Source organism: Aulostomus chinensis, chromosome 24 (assembly GCF_037954235.1).
Source record: "Aulostomus chinensis isolate RoL2024-O1b breed Wild chromosome 24, RoL_Achi_v1.0, whole genome shotgun sequence".
In the NCBI taxonomy this organism is placed as follows: domain Eukaryota; kingdom Metazoa; phylum Chordata; class Actinopteri; order Syngnathiformes; family Aulostomidae; genus Aulostomus; species Aulostomus chinensis.
This window is the reverse complement of record NC_141343.1, coordinates 15,257,255-15,271,673: the sequence shown is the minus strand read 5'-3', so window position 1 is coordinate 15,271,673 and position 14,419 is coordinate 15,257,255. Positions and strand designations below refer to the sequence as shown.

General features: G+C 43.1%; 1 protein-coding gene across 1 annotated transcript in view; it reads right to left on the bottom strand.

The window, feature by feature from the left end:
- The window catches only part of actn3b (actinin alpha 3b), a 35,789-nt gene that overhangs the window by 17,816 nt on the left and 3,554 nt on the right, over positions 1–14,419 (bottom strand). The window contains exon 3 of the mRNA XM_086197475.1: positions 13,158–13,331. Coding sequence (XP_086053601.1) covers positions 13,158–13,292 — 135 coding nt within the window. The 5' untranslated portion in view covers positions 13,293–13,331. The remainder of the gene's footprint in view (positions 1–13,157; positions 13,332–14,419) is intronic.

Here is a 14,419-nt window from a genome sequence, read left to right as displayed (position 1 = left end):
CCAGAATTTTGATAAAAGCACGATGTGCCCCACAAATATAGTCACACTTGAGCTTCCATCCCTTCAGAGGACTTCACACTGACTGACATTTACTTCCTGATGCTGACCTAAAAAATCCCATAAAGTTCATGATTAACATCATGGTGATGCTTTACAAGTCCTTCCCCACAACAGAAGCAAAACCTGGTGCACAAACACACACAGACACACCACCACCTGATAAACCCACTTATACAAAAACAATTTGTATAATGTGTTTGTGTGGCACATTTTCAAATGCAAATGTCTAAGTTGATAAAAGCCATATCATGTTAGACTCATTATTTTAGATGAACTGTATGAGATTGCTCTTATTTTCAAATGTGCCCAGAGCCAGACAACAATGTAGAAATCCATCTTTCTGAAGCTGAGCCCCATGCTAGTTAGCTAAGCACAATGAATTGCAATGGATGGGAAGTGTTAGCATACTGCTGTCAACAATACTACTTTCCCATCCACTGATATTCACTGTGCTAAGCTAACTAGGAAAGGTGCCCATCTCCTTGTCTGGCACTGGAGATGTTGGACAGTAAGGGTATTTCCCAAAAGTGGGCGTGTTCCATGACTTATGTATTTAACTATCATAGAATTTGGAGCCATATTTTGGGTCTCATTCTGTAATGCTGACGCCATAATAACTTGTAACAAATGATTGCATGTTTTAATTTTTCATGTTTTCAATTCTTTTCCTCTAATCCTTTTAATAACATTTACATGGCTGGCTGGCATGTGATTTCCTGTCATTACTGGTCCCTGCCAACATCCCAGCGGGACGCTATGCTCTGAACGCAGCTGAATGGAGGTGAAGGAATGTAACATGCTCTGATCACCAGCCAGGAAGAGAGTGCACTCAAATTAAACTGCTACTCACGTCAGTAAAGACACAAACATATCAGACCCGGGAATTAAATTAAAAGAAAAACACACTGATTCATCTGAGGCTTCGTCGTCAACATCATTAGGTGCCAATAACTTTTTCAGAAAAACACTTTCAAGTACTGATGACAGGTTTTGAGATCAGAAAAGCTGACTTATGTAAGCGCTTACGTAAGTCCTGAAGCATAATAATTCTGACAGATCTGAACAGCCGCACTTCAGCCTTATCAGTTGTGAGTGGACAAACAACACCTCCGTCAACACTTGTCATCGCAAAGAAAGTGTCAAAAATATATCAACTTGTCTGAAAAGAGGAAAGTTTGCTCTGTTGGGGCGTATTTTTTTTTTGTTTTTTGGATGACTGTACTTGGTCTCAGAACTCACAGTAATGTAGGTGTGGAATTGCAGTTGTAGTGGAGAATTTCACACCAACTGAGGTTAAAGATACAAGCCGAAAGAATTTCTAATTTTTGCAATTTGTGGAAATTATTATTTTTGGAAATTTGGGAGACATTTTTTTGATTGATTTTTAGAGGACCCTTGATTTCAGCAGATTTTCAACAACAGATATATGCTGCCACAACAATGGCACAAGCTGCCTCTCAGATGGCACAAGCTGCCACACAGATGCCACAAGCTGCCTCTCAGATGCCACAAGCTGCCTCTCAGATGCCACAAGCTGCCACATAGATGGCACAAGCTGCCTCTCAGATGCCACAAGCTGCCACACAGATGCCACAAGCTGCCTCTCAGATGCCACAAGCTGCCAATCAGGTGCAGATAGCTGCCAAGAGGGTTACACAAGCCTCCACTCAGGTGTCACAAGCCGCCACTGAAGGGTCACAAGCTGCCAATCAGGTGCAAAAAGCTGCTAGTGAGGTTACATAACCCTCCACTCAGGTGCCACGAGCCACCAATGAGGTGTCCCAAGATGCCATAAGCCTCCACTCAATTGGAATTAGAAGGCTTTGTTAGTCAGGATTTTGGATAGCTTGGTGCTTTGTGACATCATCATTAAACCCATGTCCCTCAAAGAAATAGCTGCTGGCTTTCAGTAAGTGACAGTTTGGTGCTCTATGATTAAAAAAAAAAGCAGTGGGTTTAATTCTCAGCCAAACAAACAGCTAACACTCACACTGCAAAGCAAGTACTGCAGAGTAGCAACAACATTTACAAATCCTCATGTTTTAATGGCCGACCTGAGTTTCTTCTATGAAAGGTCTCTTCTGAGCAACAACTGCCCTGAAATCCTCCGCCAAGTTTCAATTGGCAATAAAGTGACACGATAATAGTCTAGAGACAGTTACAACACACAACAGGTGTAGTCAGCAGTTAGGGACCAACCCCCTCCCACACACACACACACACACACACACACACACACTAACATCACTTTTAACCTTCTCACGAGATGACTATTAAACAAGGAACCTCTCAGAGTTCAGTTTCCTCTTGCGCTCTACAAATAGATTCGGTGGCGTCACCTTTGTTCCCCATTATACAGTATGTGGCGACACTCATTATTGTTTATCTTACCTAAAACACAAGTGTGCTCATTACTCACTGACACTAATAATACAAAAATGTACACTTCCCTACATAGGACAAATGAATCACATGCAGTTGTACGACTCTGCACGAGCACAATTAAAAATGTATGGGGAGAATTCATGGTTATACACAGCTTTGCTACATAAACATACTGTACACACTGATCAGGCAAAACAACGGTGAAAAAACGGAAAGCAGAAGAAGCACAAACCTTATTTGACAATGGAGTAGCTCGTTTGTACGTCTAACAAGGGCATAATCATAAAATTTGTGTTCATTAATGAAGATCATGTCGGAGAAAAAAAAAAACCATGCTAACTTTTGTTTGCCAAAAATCTCCCCTTTAGCAATTATCCAAAACCCTTTTTTAAACCCCACTGGCTTTTGGTTGAGGGAACCAAAGTAAACGCTAACTCCTGTTTTAGCTTAGATCCTTGCCGTATTCTCTGTATAATGTGGCCAACTTGGTTAAAGATTGTGAAAAAGGGTCAAATATGTAAAACTTTAAGCCAATTTGACATGAAATCCATCTCACCAGGTAAAAAAGGAATAAAAGCAGTGATCCCAAACACTACTATATGCGTCATCATTTTAGGCACACTACCTACAGATTTAGCAAATGCTGCATCTACACTAAAATGTTAGCCCTGTGCTTCAGCTGCAGTTTTTATATGAATAATAAAATCATCTTTCAAAACATCAACCAAGTCAAAAACTTACAGGACATTTTGTGAGTTGCATTTTTTAATTCTGTACTAAACTGTGGAGCAATTCCACCCTGACATCAAATTATCAGCCCTGCTTTCTACCTCTTCTCTATGAGGGATTAGTGGGCTAATATCCCGGAGACCCTGCTGACAACAGGGCCACCACCGGACTCAAATGCGTGGCTGGAGTCCAAAGCAGCGGATTTATGCCTGTGTTTAGAGGATAAAAGGCCTAGGGCACCTCTCAGTGTATCAACCCCCCGCCAGATGCCAGAGAGATACACAGTGGGCTCAAGAGATGTTAGCTGTTAAGAGAACAGGTGATGAAAGACAACAATCGTCCACCCACAAACATGAGAGCAATGCTAATGGATTAAAGATTAAAACATAATATTTGTCTGGAGTTTACAGCCACCATGTAGATCTGTGTTTACACATCCCTGCAGCATTTTAATATGATTTGATCCAGAGTACACAAACAAGCCGAATTGCACAATGTGCGTTAAGATTTAATTTCACAACAAAGTACAAGCACAAGTGACTCGCATCTAAGTTGTAGATTGGATTTATTTTCCATCGGAACATCACGAGGCAATGAACGACTAACCTGATTGAGTCAATCACTTGCTTCCACACAACCATGTGTGAGTGTGTGTCGAAACATTTATTGCTTCGCCTCTGTAAGGAAACAGTGTCCTGTGAAGCCAGAAAGTCCAGCCAAGACTCAGTAACAATGTCCTGGTCCAGAATTGTCTCAAGTACAGACACATCAACTTTATGAGTCAATGTAAATATGTTGGCATTAGCACAGTAGTCACAAAGCAAACATCTGGCTTTGATGTCACCCTCACAAAAGTCGATAATTTGATAAATTATGAATTCATTGCTTCCCTGTTGAGCAGCAACTTGAAAAGACAAACGAACAGGAGGGATATCAGGCCAAGACAAAATAATTAATAATCCGTTAGCTACCTTTTGGCCAACAGCTAATGTTAGCATTCAGTCAATTCCTAGCTAACGTTACAGGTTGTTGGTTTTTTTTTACATGGTCAGAAGGGAAAAGGAATGCGTTACGTATGTCTTATACTCATCAAACACCCCAAAACTGCTGTTTAAAGAACCAATTGATACATAAAACTTGTATCTTTAGATATTTTTGTGTATCCAGTCAGGATTTTGATCGTCAGCCTACGGCAAAACAGATTCAGAGACATGGACACTAACGATGATATGGACTAGACGAGAGGGAGGAAATTATGTAAGTGTGTAAACATGTATATTTAACTTTTTTCCTGAAAAAAAATGGATCACATTTGACATGGACACCTAACTACTGTTCACTTAGCAAGATTCACCATGTTCAGGATGTTAGCTTCTTAACAACATCTGCTAATTAGCAAAAAACAAAATCAAAAACCAAAAAATATGTGTGGATACTCGTTCATACACAATTTCACCAACTCATTGCCGGAATTTTTTCAGCCTATTTTCAAATTCCATGATTTTTCCAGGTTTTTCACAACCATGTGTACCAGAATAGGTCATTCTGACGTGGCACAATTATCCTCTTTTCACAGGAGCCATTTTGACGTTATTCCAGGGTAAACAGATGAGAGGAACATTAATTCCATTTAGGCAGACCAAGGCCCTGATATTACACTCACATTTTATTTACTGAAGGGGTATTTACTGTGCAACAGAAATTTAAATGGCTGCTGGCTCTATATTTGTTGAGAAATCTCACCTGAAACCAAAACCTTCATGGTGGTTCGCCTTAGCAAATACAGAGGTTCATTCTACTATTCCTGATTCCCCTGCACACTCACAGGCTCCTCATCCATCTTCGTTCACTTGATTCACACTCGTTTTGTTGCTGCCAGCGTGACTGATGGCAAAGAACAAAGGTGAGTGCAGGGTCACGGTTAGCAGTCGCAGCGTCTTCTGTTGTTTAATGAGTTCTGAATTCGGAGATTGACGTCGAGAGAGATGAATTGGCATAAGTGGCTGTGAAGGATTTATGACAGAGCGGCTGGCCGGGGGGGGGGGGGGGGGGGTGTCTGATTTCGATAGGCGAGATGTCTCTCTGAAATAAGCGAAACTGTCAGGCAGATCTGGGGTCAGCTAATTCCATTGTAACAGGGACCTTGAGTGGTAGAAGTTAGGTTTTCTGTGGTAACGTACACGCCAGAAACAATGATGTCACTGCTACTGAGCTTTGTCATTCAGGAGGTCTGGTGAAAGCACATTTCCCTGACTATCTTTGTTGAAAATAGGGAGTCATATTGGATGTTTAGGGGCAACATGCCAGTATTTTCCTACTGATTTAGCCAATATTGATACTCACTAGATAAAAGTGTGATATTTACATTTTGCACCGACAGAAAGCCCTGACGATAGAAGAAAAAATCGTTATTTCCAAAATATTTGGACAAAGCCCTAAGATCACATCTCTTCTTCTGATCTGGGCCACATTTGGCACCTCTGGCTCTGATGTGGGCCACATCCGGGCCAGACACTTATTGCCGTTTTTAATTAATTAAAATAATAATTTAATTAATTACCGCATTGTTTCATCATCTGTTGATCAAAGACGAATGGGCTGATCGCTCCAATACCCGATGCATTAGAAAATGATCACTGATGCTGATGACGTGCTGATATTCCTGGTATAAATTTACAACCCTGTGGACACTTTCATGTTCAAATAAATCCAGAGAAAAACCCAATGAAAGCTGCCAACACCGGGCTCTTGACACCTAAAGCCAACAGATGATAATCTTTCACTCTGCATGCGACCGTAACAACCACTGATTCCAAACCACGACAACATTTTATCGACTTCTGTTACCTCTGATGTAAAATACAGTTACAAGTCAGATTGCATTCACATTCTCTGCTGACTTGTTAGCTCGTACTCGCGCCTCAGCAGACCGAAGACTATTAATATGCCAGGCATTCAGTCAGTATTCATCAGCAAGCTTACTAGATTTTTTTTATGTTTATTTTTATTTTTTAAAGACAGGTTAGAATTTAGTGCTGCAGAACGGTGGACATAAATAAACGCAGCATTTTATATCTGACCCCATTAAGACCTGAGTGACAGGTAGGGCTGGGAACTTTGTAACTTCTACGCCAACGAGCGAGCTGCTTCAATACTATCAAGTATCAAAAGACGCATCGCCATTCAATACCAAGTTTCATTACCTGAGGAGTAAAATCGAAGAATCTGTTCATTTTTTCACGTTGAAAAACCTTCCCTAGTTTTAACTGGTAAAATGGTCTTAAATGGGCATCGGGAAAACATTAGCTGGTGTCAAGGTAGCGGCAAAAATACTAGTATCGAATATTCACTAACACCCGGCACTCGTGACTCGCAGCCGCCATGTTACGGAGGTCAGGTTTGTGCCTTTCTGCTTCCTCAAAGTCTTCATTTTAACACCAACAATAAAGACTCAGAAAATTAGATCCAGCTTCTGACATGAAGTGTTAAAGTGCATGAAAACCCAAGTTTACACCACCTAGCCAAGCCTCCATGCCCGGCGTGACTACGGACCTGCTTTTACATCACACACCTGCATCCGTCATCTCACAGTTTGCCTATATTCTTCACGCTAACAACATACAGCTCATGGAGTTTACGTCATGCCTGCTCCTTCCTCGGCCCTTCTTGTGGCCTCCCAGGGCTCCTGCACCAAAGCAGTTTTTAGAAGCCTCCCTACATGGACACGGCTTCTGGAATAGCAACTGCTACTTGATATGACTGCGACTCTCTCACCTTACGTTTAACCCTCGTACTCTCTTGCGTGTACCGCACCACACACGCACTAATTAGTCCCTTTATCTGGGCTTTAAACGTCTGTCTAAGGGAGCAGTGAAGCCCCTCCATGATTAGTGTAAAACTTATATTTTTTGAGGTTCGAAGTGCGACAAGGGCAGTTGAGGGTTTCTGTCATATAACCTTAAGCTTCTGGACAAGTAGCCTCATCTGACCTACGCAGGTCTGTCATTTTCGGTTCATTTATAAAAGGTTTATTTCATGCATCTCATGCAGACTCCCTCCGGTGCAGTAAATGGAAACGTGCTGAGACATCCAGACTTCATCCCCTCCAGGGTGTCTGCGCCGGGATGACCCCGATGAAGTGAACCATGGGAGGGAATCTAAGAAGCCCCTCTCTCCCCCAGTTGCATCTGAGGTTAGGTCATACCGTCGACGCAGACGGTGGAGCAGTGAGAGATTTAGTTTCCACACTTTCACCAGTGGCGGTGCTAGTTAGGACCGAGGGGCCTCAGTTGCTTCCGTAACCTCTGATGTCCAAACATTCCATCTGATGGAAGAATGCGTTGTTTGGCAGCGACTCTTGAGTTGACCACAGCAAGATCGCACAAAAACAAAGAAGCCGAATTTCACCAAACTTGGTAGAGGGGTGTTGGAGGGGCCGAGGACCTGCCTATTTAATTTTGGGGCAAATCCATTTCACAAAGCAAAAAACTGCTTTTTCCATTGGGTTTGGCGGAGGTCTGGGGTACCTCCTCCCCGACCGGTTTAGTATGAAGAGTAGTTGTAATCACATTCTGGAGGCATTGAGGAAAGATCTCGAGCATCACTATGTGATTTGGTATGTCCGAATCAAAACATCAAGTCTAAGACGGAGCAGGTCGTCTCTGATGTCATCGTGGTCTGGACTTTTGTTTTTTGGTACCTTGAGCTTCCAGCAGTAACATTGTCATTGTAGTACATTCTGTTTACCACTGTTTGATGCAGGGTTTTGTAACGGACAAGTTCCAAGTTTAAACTCTTTTTTTTTTTTATTTGAGTGGTTGTTTTTTTGGGGGGGGGGGGCAGATATTTTAAATTTCCTCTAGAATAATTGAGTTTATACAGCTATGGATTGTTGACTGACAGTTTCTTATAGAACTGCAATACTGAAGCCACACAGTGCTGGGATTGTTTTTTTCTATTCTTATAATTTTAGTCCAGTTGCAGTCGAAACTCTGGTGAGTTTTAGTCCCATTTTAGTCGTTGTAATAAAATCTGATAGCGGTTAGCCAACAAACACTCTCAGCCTGGTTGGTTGAGTTATATGCCACAGTAATACCAAGCGGGAAGTTAAGTAAGAACATGGCAGGTAAATGTACCATGAATACCAATTTTAAATTGTTGCTTGGACACATTTTTAAAAAGGCACCAAACTCAGAAGCACATAAAAGTCTGTCTTACCAACTGTTCTCTCTCCCCTCTACCACGTGCAAGGGAAGTTTGAACATTTTAAGTCAAAAGCGTCCACCGCTTAGCTGAACAACTTTTCCCACCACCAACATTTTAGAGACCACCAAGCACACGGCTCCTCCTCAGATTCAGGCGGGGAGGTTCACCCCGAGGACAGGCGGCATTTCAGAACTGTCTCATCAGGTAGGAGGCGTGAGTTCAACCACCCCGTCTGGCTGCTGCACAACTGGCTGAGTTGTCAAAATGTAAAATGAGATTAGAAGAGGAAAGATGTGATTACGCTGCAACCTCTGATCCCTCCTCGCCCACGCAGACGGACGTTACATCAGGCCGAGTGGACAGACAGCACATTACTGAGTTTACAACGCCTGAAGCGCTGGACGGGGCACCCTGTGGGATAGTTCTTATTCATATTCCCTTCTGATATCCATGTTGGGCTTCATCCAAAAGTATATCAGTCACAGTTTGCATGATTATACAATTGATACTTGCCTTTAAGGACTGGGGACTTTGCAGTACCTAAAAAATAAAAACATTCACCTAAACATGTAAGAGGTTCTTTTTTTACAACCTACATGAAGGGATTTATTTTTTATGAGCGTATATACACATCACCTAGTCACCATTTGGCTAATAGCTCAGCTGAGCCACCAAGGTCTCTGTGAAACCCAGCTAATGGGTATTTATAGGTTATTGTTTGCATCGGCTTTACCAGACAGCCACTCGTTCATTTAGCAGCTGAACTCTTTAACTATGTAGAACACGAGGCCAATCTGGTCACACTGCCAAGGTTTTCTGTGCTCTTGAGTTGTTTCAATGCAAAAAAGCACAAAAAAAAGAGAAAAAAAGACGCTAATGTCCCACAAACTAATCTGCCCGTTTGTGAGAGGAAGCTACACGTTTAGCATAGATCAAGAATCAATCCTGCTCCATCTATGTAAGAACTTGTCGACACGCTCTCATGTCAACAGTAATTGGCCTTCAAAATACAAGCACAAATGATCGATTACTATTACTTGCTTTGAGAGCCTTAATCTGAAAAAGTCTGGTAGGAAATCAAGCTGTTATATTGGTAGCTTGTTGTTAGCGGCTAAGCTAACACCACCTCTCAGTTTGTATATTTTTCGCTACTTTCCCAGCTTAAAATTTTTTTACACAACAACCACCACACACACACTATTACATGGAATACTGTGGCATTGTTTTTATACCCTCCTGTCGTCTCATAGCATTATTGCTAGCAGGATCAATTAGCCCACACTTTATTTCTTTCTAGGTTTTGACTGACAGAGTTAACATTCATTTTTAATATATTTCTGGGGGGGGGGGGGGGGTTTGCCAATATTTCCAACTGGTTAAGAACAAGTTCATATGATGGTCAAATTTTGTACATAATGCAAATGTAGCATCAAACACTGGGTCCATTGGCCCTGAATCAAGTATTAATGTGGTTTATTCAGTAAGAAACGTTGAGTTAAACTGACCTGTGGTATCAACACCAGCCCGGATTTGCTCATTGGTACGACACTGGTATATCAGATAAAGTACCAATATCCTGCCAATATCATTGATCACCCCTAGATTTCACTAGCAAGAACCAGCTATTCTCTCATCATAGTCCCAGGATTTTGGGGGGGTCCCCCTCAGCGAGCTTCATCTACGTCCGACCTCCAAATCAGTCAAATAAAACAACCTGCCCTTCTTATTTCTTGTATCTTTGAATAAAAGATGCACCACATCTGTTCAATGCAACTCCGCTTCCAAGCGGTTATTTGCTAGCTAGCTAGCTAGCAAGAGCTGCTTCATGTCAAATATGTCAGGATCTACATTTCAGATAAGTCCAATATCCAGAATCGGATTTAGCATCAGGGTGTGTTGACAAACAAGCAGCTCTTTCCACTGAGGTTTTCAGGCTACAAGAGAGAACAGGTGCTATCAGGATTTCCTTGCGTATTCATTACATCGCTAAATGATGCTCCGGCTATATTTGTGGGCTGATATCAGCTCCGTGAGCTTGATTTTACATGCCGAGAAGAGCAATGGAGTACCATGACCTACTCCCCGGAGAGGTCGAGGGGTGACGACTTCGAGACGGTGCCGTGCTGTCGTATCGGCTTACCCCGGAGAGACCGGCGGGTGCACAAAACTGAAGAGTAGACGGCGAAATACTGCCGTACCGTACGAAAGTTGAAGAATGTGAGGAAGAAATAATGACTGGAGAGAAAGAAAAAGAGCATTGAGAAAGAAGGGAGGGAGGAGGTGGGTGGTGTTGGGGGGGGGGCAAGATGAAAAGTATTTTTAGGAAGATGTTTATTTGTAGGTCTGTGAAACCAAGCCGGGGTGTATATCTACCAGCCTTGCCATCTCTCCCTCCTCACTACCATCTGTTGAGGTCTCTCAGCCTGTCAGACCCAGAAACCTCACAGTTCTGCTGGTAGAGGCGGCGACATTTTACATCCACAGAACTGCACGCCGTCTGGGACGTGATTAAACCGGCTTAAGGCGAAGAAAAAAATATAGGCCTTGCTTTGCCAAGCTTCATATTGATAATGTCAGACTGATTATGTGCGATATCTCTGACACGCAGTCAGGAACTGAAACCAAATCCAGCCGAGAAGAACCTGTTTTGACGCTGGCACAGCAGTCAAATTTTTTAAAAATGTCCACTTGACAGAAGAAATGACATCAACAAAAGAGTAAATTGCGATGCGGTCCACCATTTTGTCCTCATTCAAAGCGTTTTATAATCAAACAGCAAGAAGTGATCTTGCACGTTTTAACAGGCGAGGTCACTTTTTGTACCATTGTATCATTTAATATAGAACGGGACACATTCATGAAATGTTTCTTACACACAAACTTGTTTCATCCCTCAATTCAGTCTTACAGACAGAAAAGCACACGATGTCGGGACGCCTACTGCTCATCAGCGCCTTTTCCTATCTGCAAGACTAAATTCAGGTTTGAAGAGTCAATTCGTTTCCAAGAACATTTCACGAATAATGACAAATTTGTTCTAAACTGTTCATATTGTTGCACTTAATCAGGGTTTGTGGCTGCCAACTGCATCAGCCCACTTGTCTTTGTGCTTTAACAAACATTAGCTAATGTCAAGTCTAAAATACATTTCCCAGGCTTTACTATCTCTTAAACTAATAGTAGTACTTGCAACACCCCCAGGAGTACTGCGGTACAGGGAAGCTAACGTCACTGCTCTCTCATCAACTGCTCATCCAACATGGCCGCCATCCCAGTGCTGTCACCACTGACGTCATCTGGGATTTTGGGCTCTGATCCACTCAGTTACTGTTTGTAATTCATGCGTCATCTTTCAGTGCAGGCCCTAAATCCTGAACTGCCGCATGTTGGAAAGGTTCTAAGTGATGGTTCCTGCAATATTCCACCGCATCGGGAGATGTCGGCTCAGCCTCGGTACCAAAAACTCCTTCGAGGAGCGTATTCAGCAGACACGCTGGGACGGACTTTAACAATGTTCTTCTTCATTAAGTGTGTTTTTAATACTTTTATTCACCAGGGATGACGCAGAAAACTCAACATTTCAGTTTCCAAGAGTTTAAATATGCCTGTTAGCGATGAGCTAGGTGTCACTTGTAGACCATGCAACCTTTTGCAGACCCAACATGAATCGTGAGGGCTCGTCCCCACTGAAGTAGCATGTTAAGTGATGCTAGCAAAGAAATCATTCACTTTAAGCCGCACGATTGTCTTTACTCTCTAATTTTGACTAAATTTTCCTCAATAATCTGGGACACTAATTAAGGTTTTGGTTCCTGTTGTGGGAAATGAGTCTCATTTTATAAATGTAGCCTCAAGCTGACGTGTTTTCGGGGGACAAACGTCTCACTCGTGAAGCAGATTTTCCTCCCAAAATTAAAAAAAAAAATAAAGAATTAAGACATTTCTACAGTTGTCTTTAAAGTCTTAACACAAAAATGTTGAGACTCTTTCCACAGACAGTGGACGTCACAGCCAGACATGTACTTTCTTTCTCATTTATATCTCCATTTCTGCTTGTTTTCAACACGTTAGACATTTAATACGGTGGTTCTATTTCATCCCCTGGTCTTAAATCAACTACAGTTTTGCAGTGAGAGGCTGTTGGCAGCTTGTCTAACACTCACCCTCTACACAGCTGCAGTTGCTACACACACACACACACACACACACACACACACACACCACAAATAAGTTGTTTTAATTATTTAGGCGCATTTTTAGACCTGTTGGTACTTCTGATTTTAAATTCCCTTTTCAAGAGATGGTAACTTCCTGTAAAACGAACGTGACTAAGAGTTGTAGTAAACAGTTTTGGACTGGAAAATCTGCACCTGGTTGACTTTAATGCTGAAAAACTCGACTACATCCGTTAATTTATGGTTCCGGTGCCTGCCGGGGACTGGGGAGGGCGGGATTATATTTAGACCGTCTTCGCAAGGCAACCGGGGGTAACTGAAAGACAACACTGGACCGGCCCAAAATATCTGCCCACGCAGGCAGCTTCCAAGTGCCAGGTGCGGGACGACTTAGGAGCAGATGCTCGCTCTCATGTTGGGCTGGTTTAACCCAACCGGGGGGGGGGGAACCACTGCTTTCTCATGCTAAAGAAACAAATCATATATAATATATATAAATTATATAACTTCATATGTATGTCTCTGTGTATATATGAATGATAAATAATTAACGTCTGTCAGTGGCACCTGTGCGTCATGACGCACCAGCTGCGCCAAACCTACCTTCCTCTGCTGCTTCTCCCAGGCGGGGTCCAGCAGCAGGTCCCGGTCCCAGTCCTCCTCCTGGGTCATGTAGGCCTCTTCATGGTGGATCGTGTAGGAGTTGCTGTACGTGATTTGGGTTTCGACAGCTGTCATCGTGCCGCCTTTAGTCAGGACTTCTCACGTCCCCCTCAGCTTAGAGTAAGAAAAAAAGTAAATCAGCAACGGAAACGACGACGGTGCCGTGAGGGCTAGAGCCTCCTGTCGAGTGGGGGGAGAGACAGTTGGGGGGCTGCAGAGACCAGACTCCACTGGTGCGAGGTGACTGTGCGGAGGTGGTGCTCCCACTACCAGAAGACCCTGCTGGCCGGTGCTCCTTTCCTGGTCAAAAGTGGCACACGTGACCGCACCCCAATAAGTATGGGAACCGACCGCTTGGGTATCTGGTTCTGACCCTAAAAAGGTGCAGGGGGCGGGGTGCTGCACCGCGGGCAGAGGGGGGGTGGCTCTTCAGTGGTGGGCGGGGACGTCAATCACGCCCCCCTTCGGCACCGGAGGTTTTTATGGCCTGAGCGATGCACCTGTTGCTGTTAGTGAAGCTCCAGGCTCGGATCAGCCTACCTCTGCTCAGAAATAAAAGGAAGTCATTGAATATATTTAAACATCCTCCCTTATGGACTCACTGGGACGCATCTGAAAATAAAGCTATTGACTGCAGATTACCTGCCGTGCCACCACAAGAGCTCAGAAGCTAACAGAATAAAAGAGATTCAGGCACTTTAGTGAGGACAAATGCATTTATTTAGGATTTTTATGCAGCTTCAACATTTAAAGGTTAAAAGGCACAGAAACTTACATTATAAAGCGTCAGATTAGGATTTACACGCGGCACATTTGCCTACAACATTCCGTTTGTGCTCGTTGAATTGCTCTGGTCTTCAGTCTCGTCCCCCTGGGAACTACAGGGGCTTGTCTCATAATTAACGGGCCTTTAAGTGTAATTACACTCAGCGTGGTCCATTAACCTACTTGAGGACGCAGGGCTACCGCGGGACTGCAAGCCGTTACTGTCTCAGCTGAGGAAGTCTCCTAATGGAGCTGCTTCTGAGATGATTTCACAGTCTCCAGAGGAAAACGGACCAAAAAACCCCCAACATAAAATGAACATAGAGGGAAATAGTTCAGGCGAGTACATCACCTCTGCTTGCTGCAGTACAAATGACACATTTATTCTCAACACAACTGGAATTTCACCGCGTTTTGCAGCATGTCGATCGGTTAAC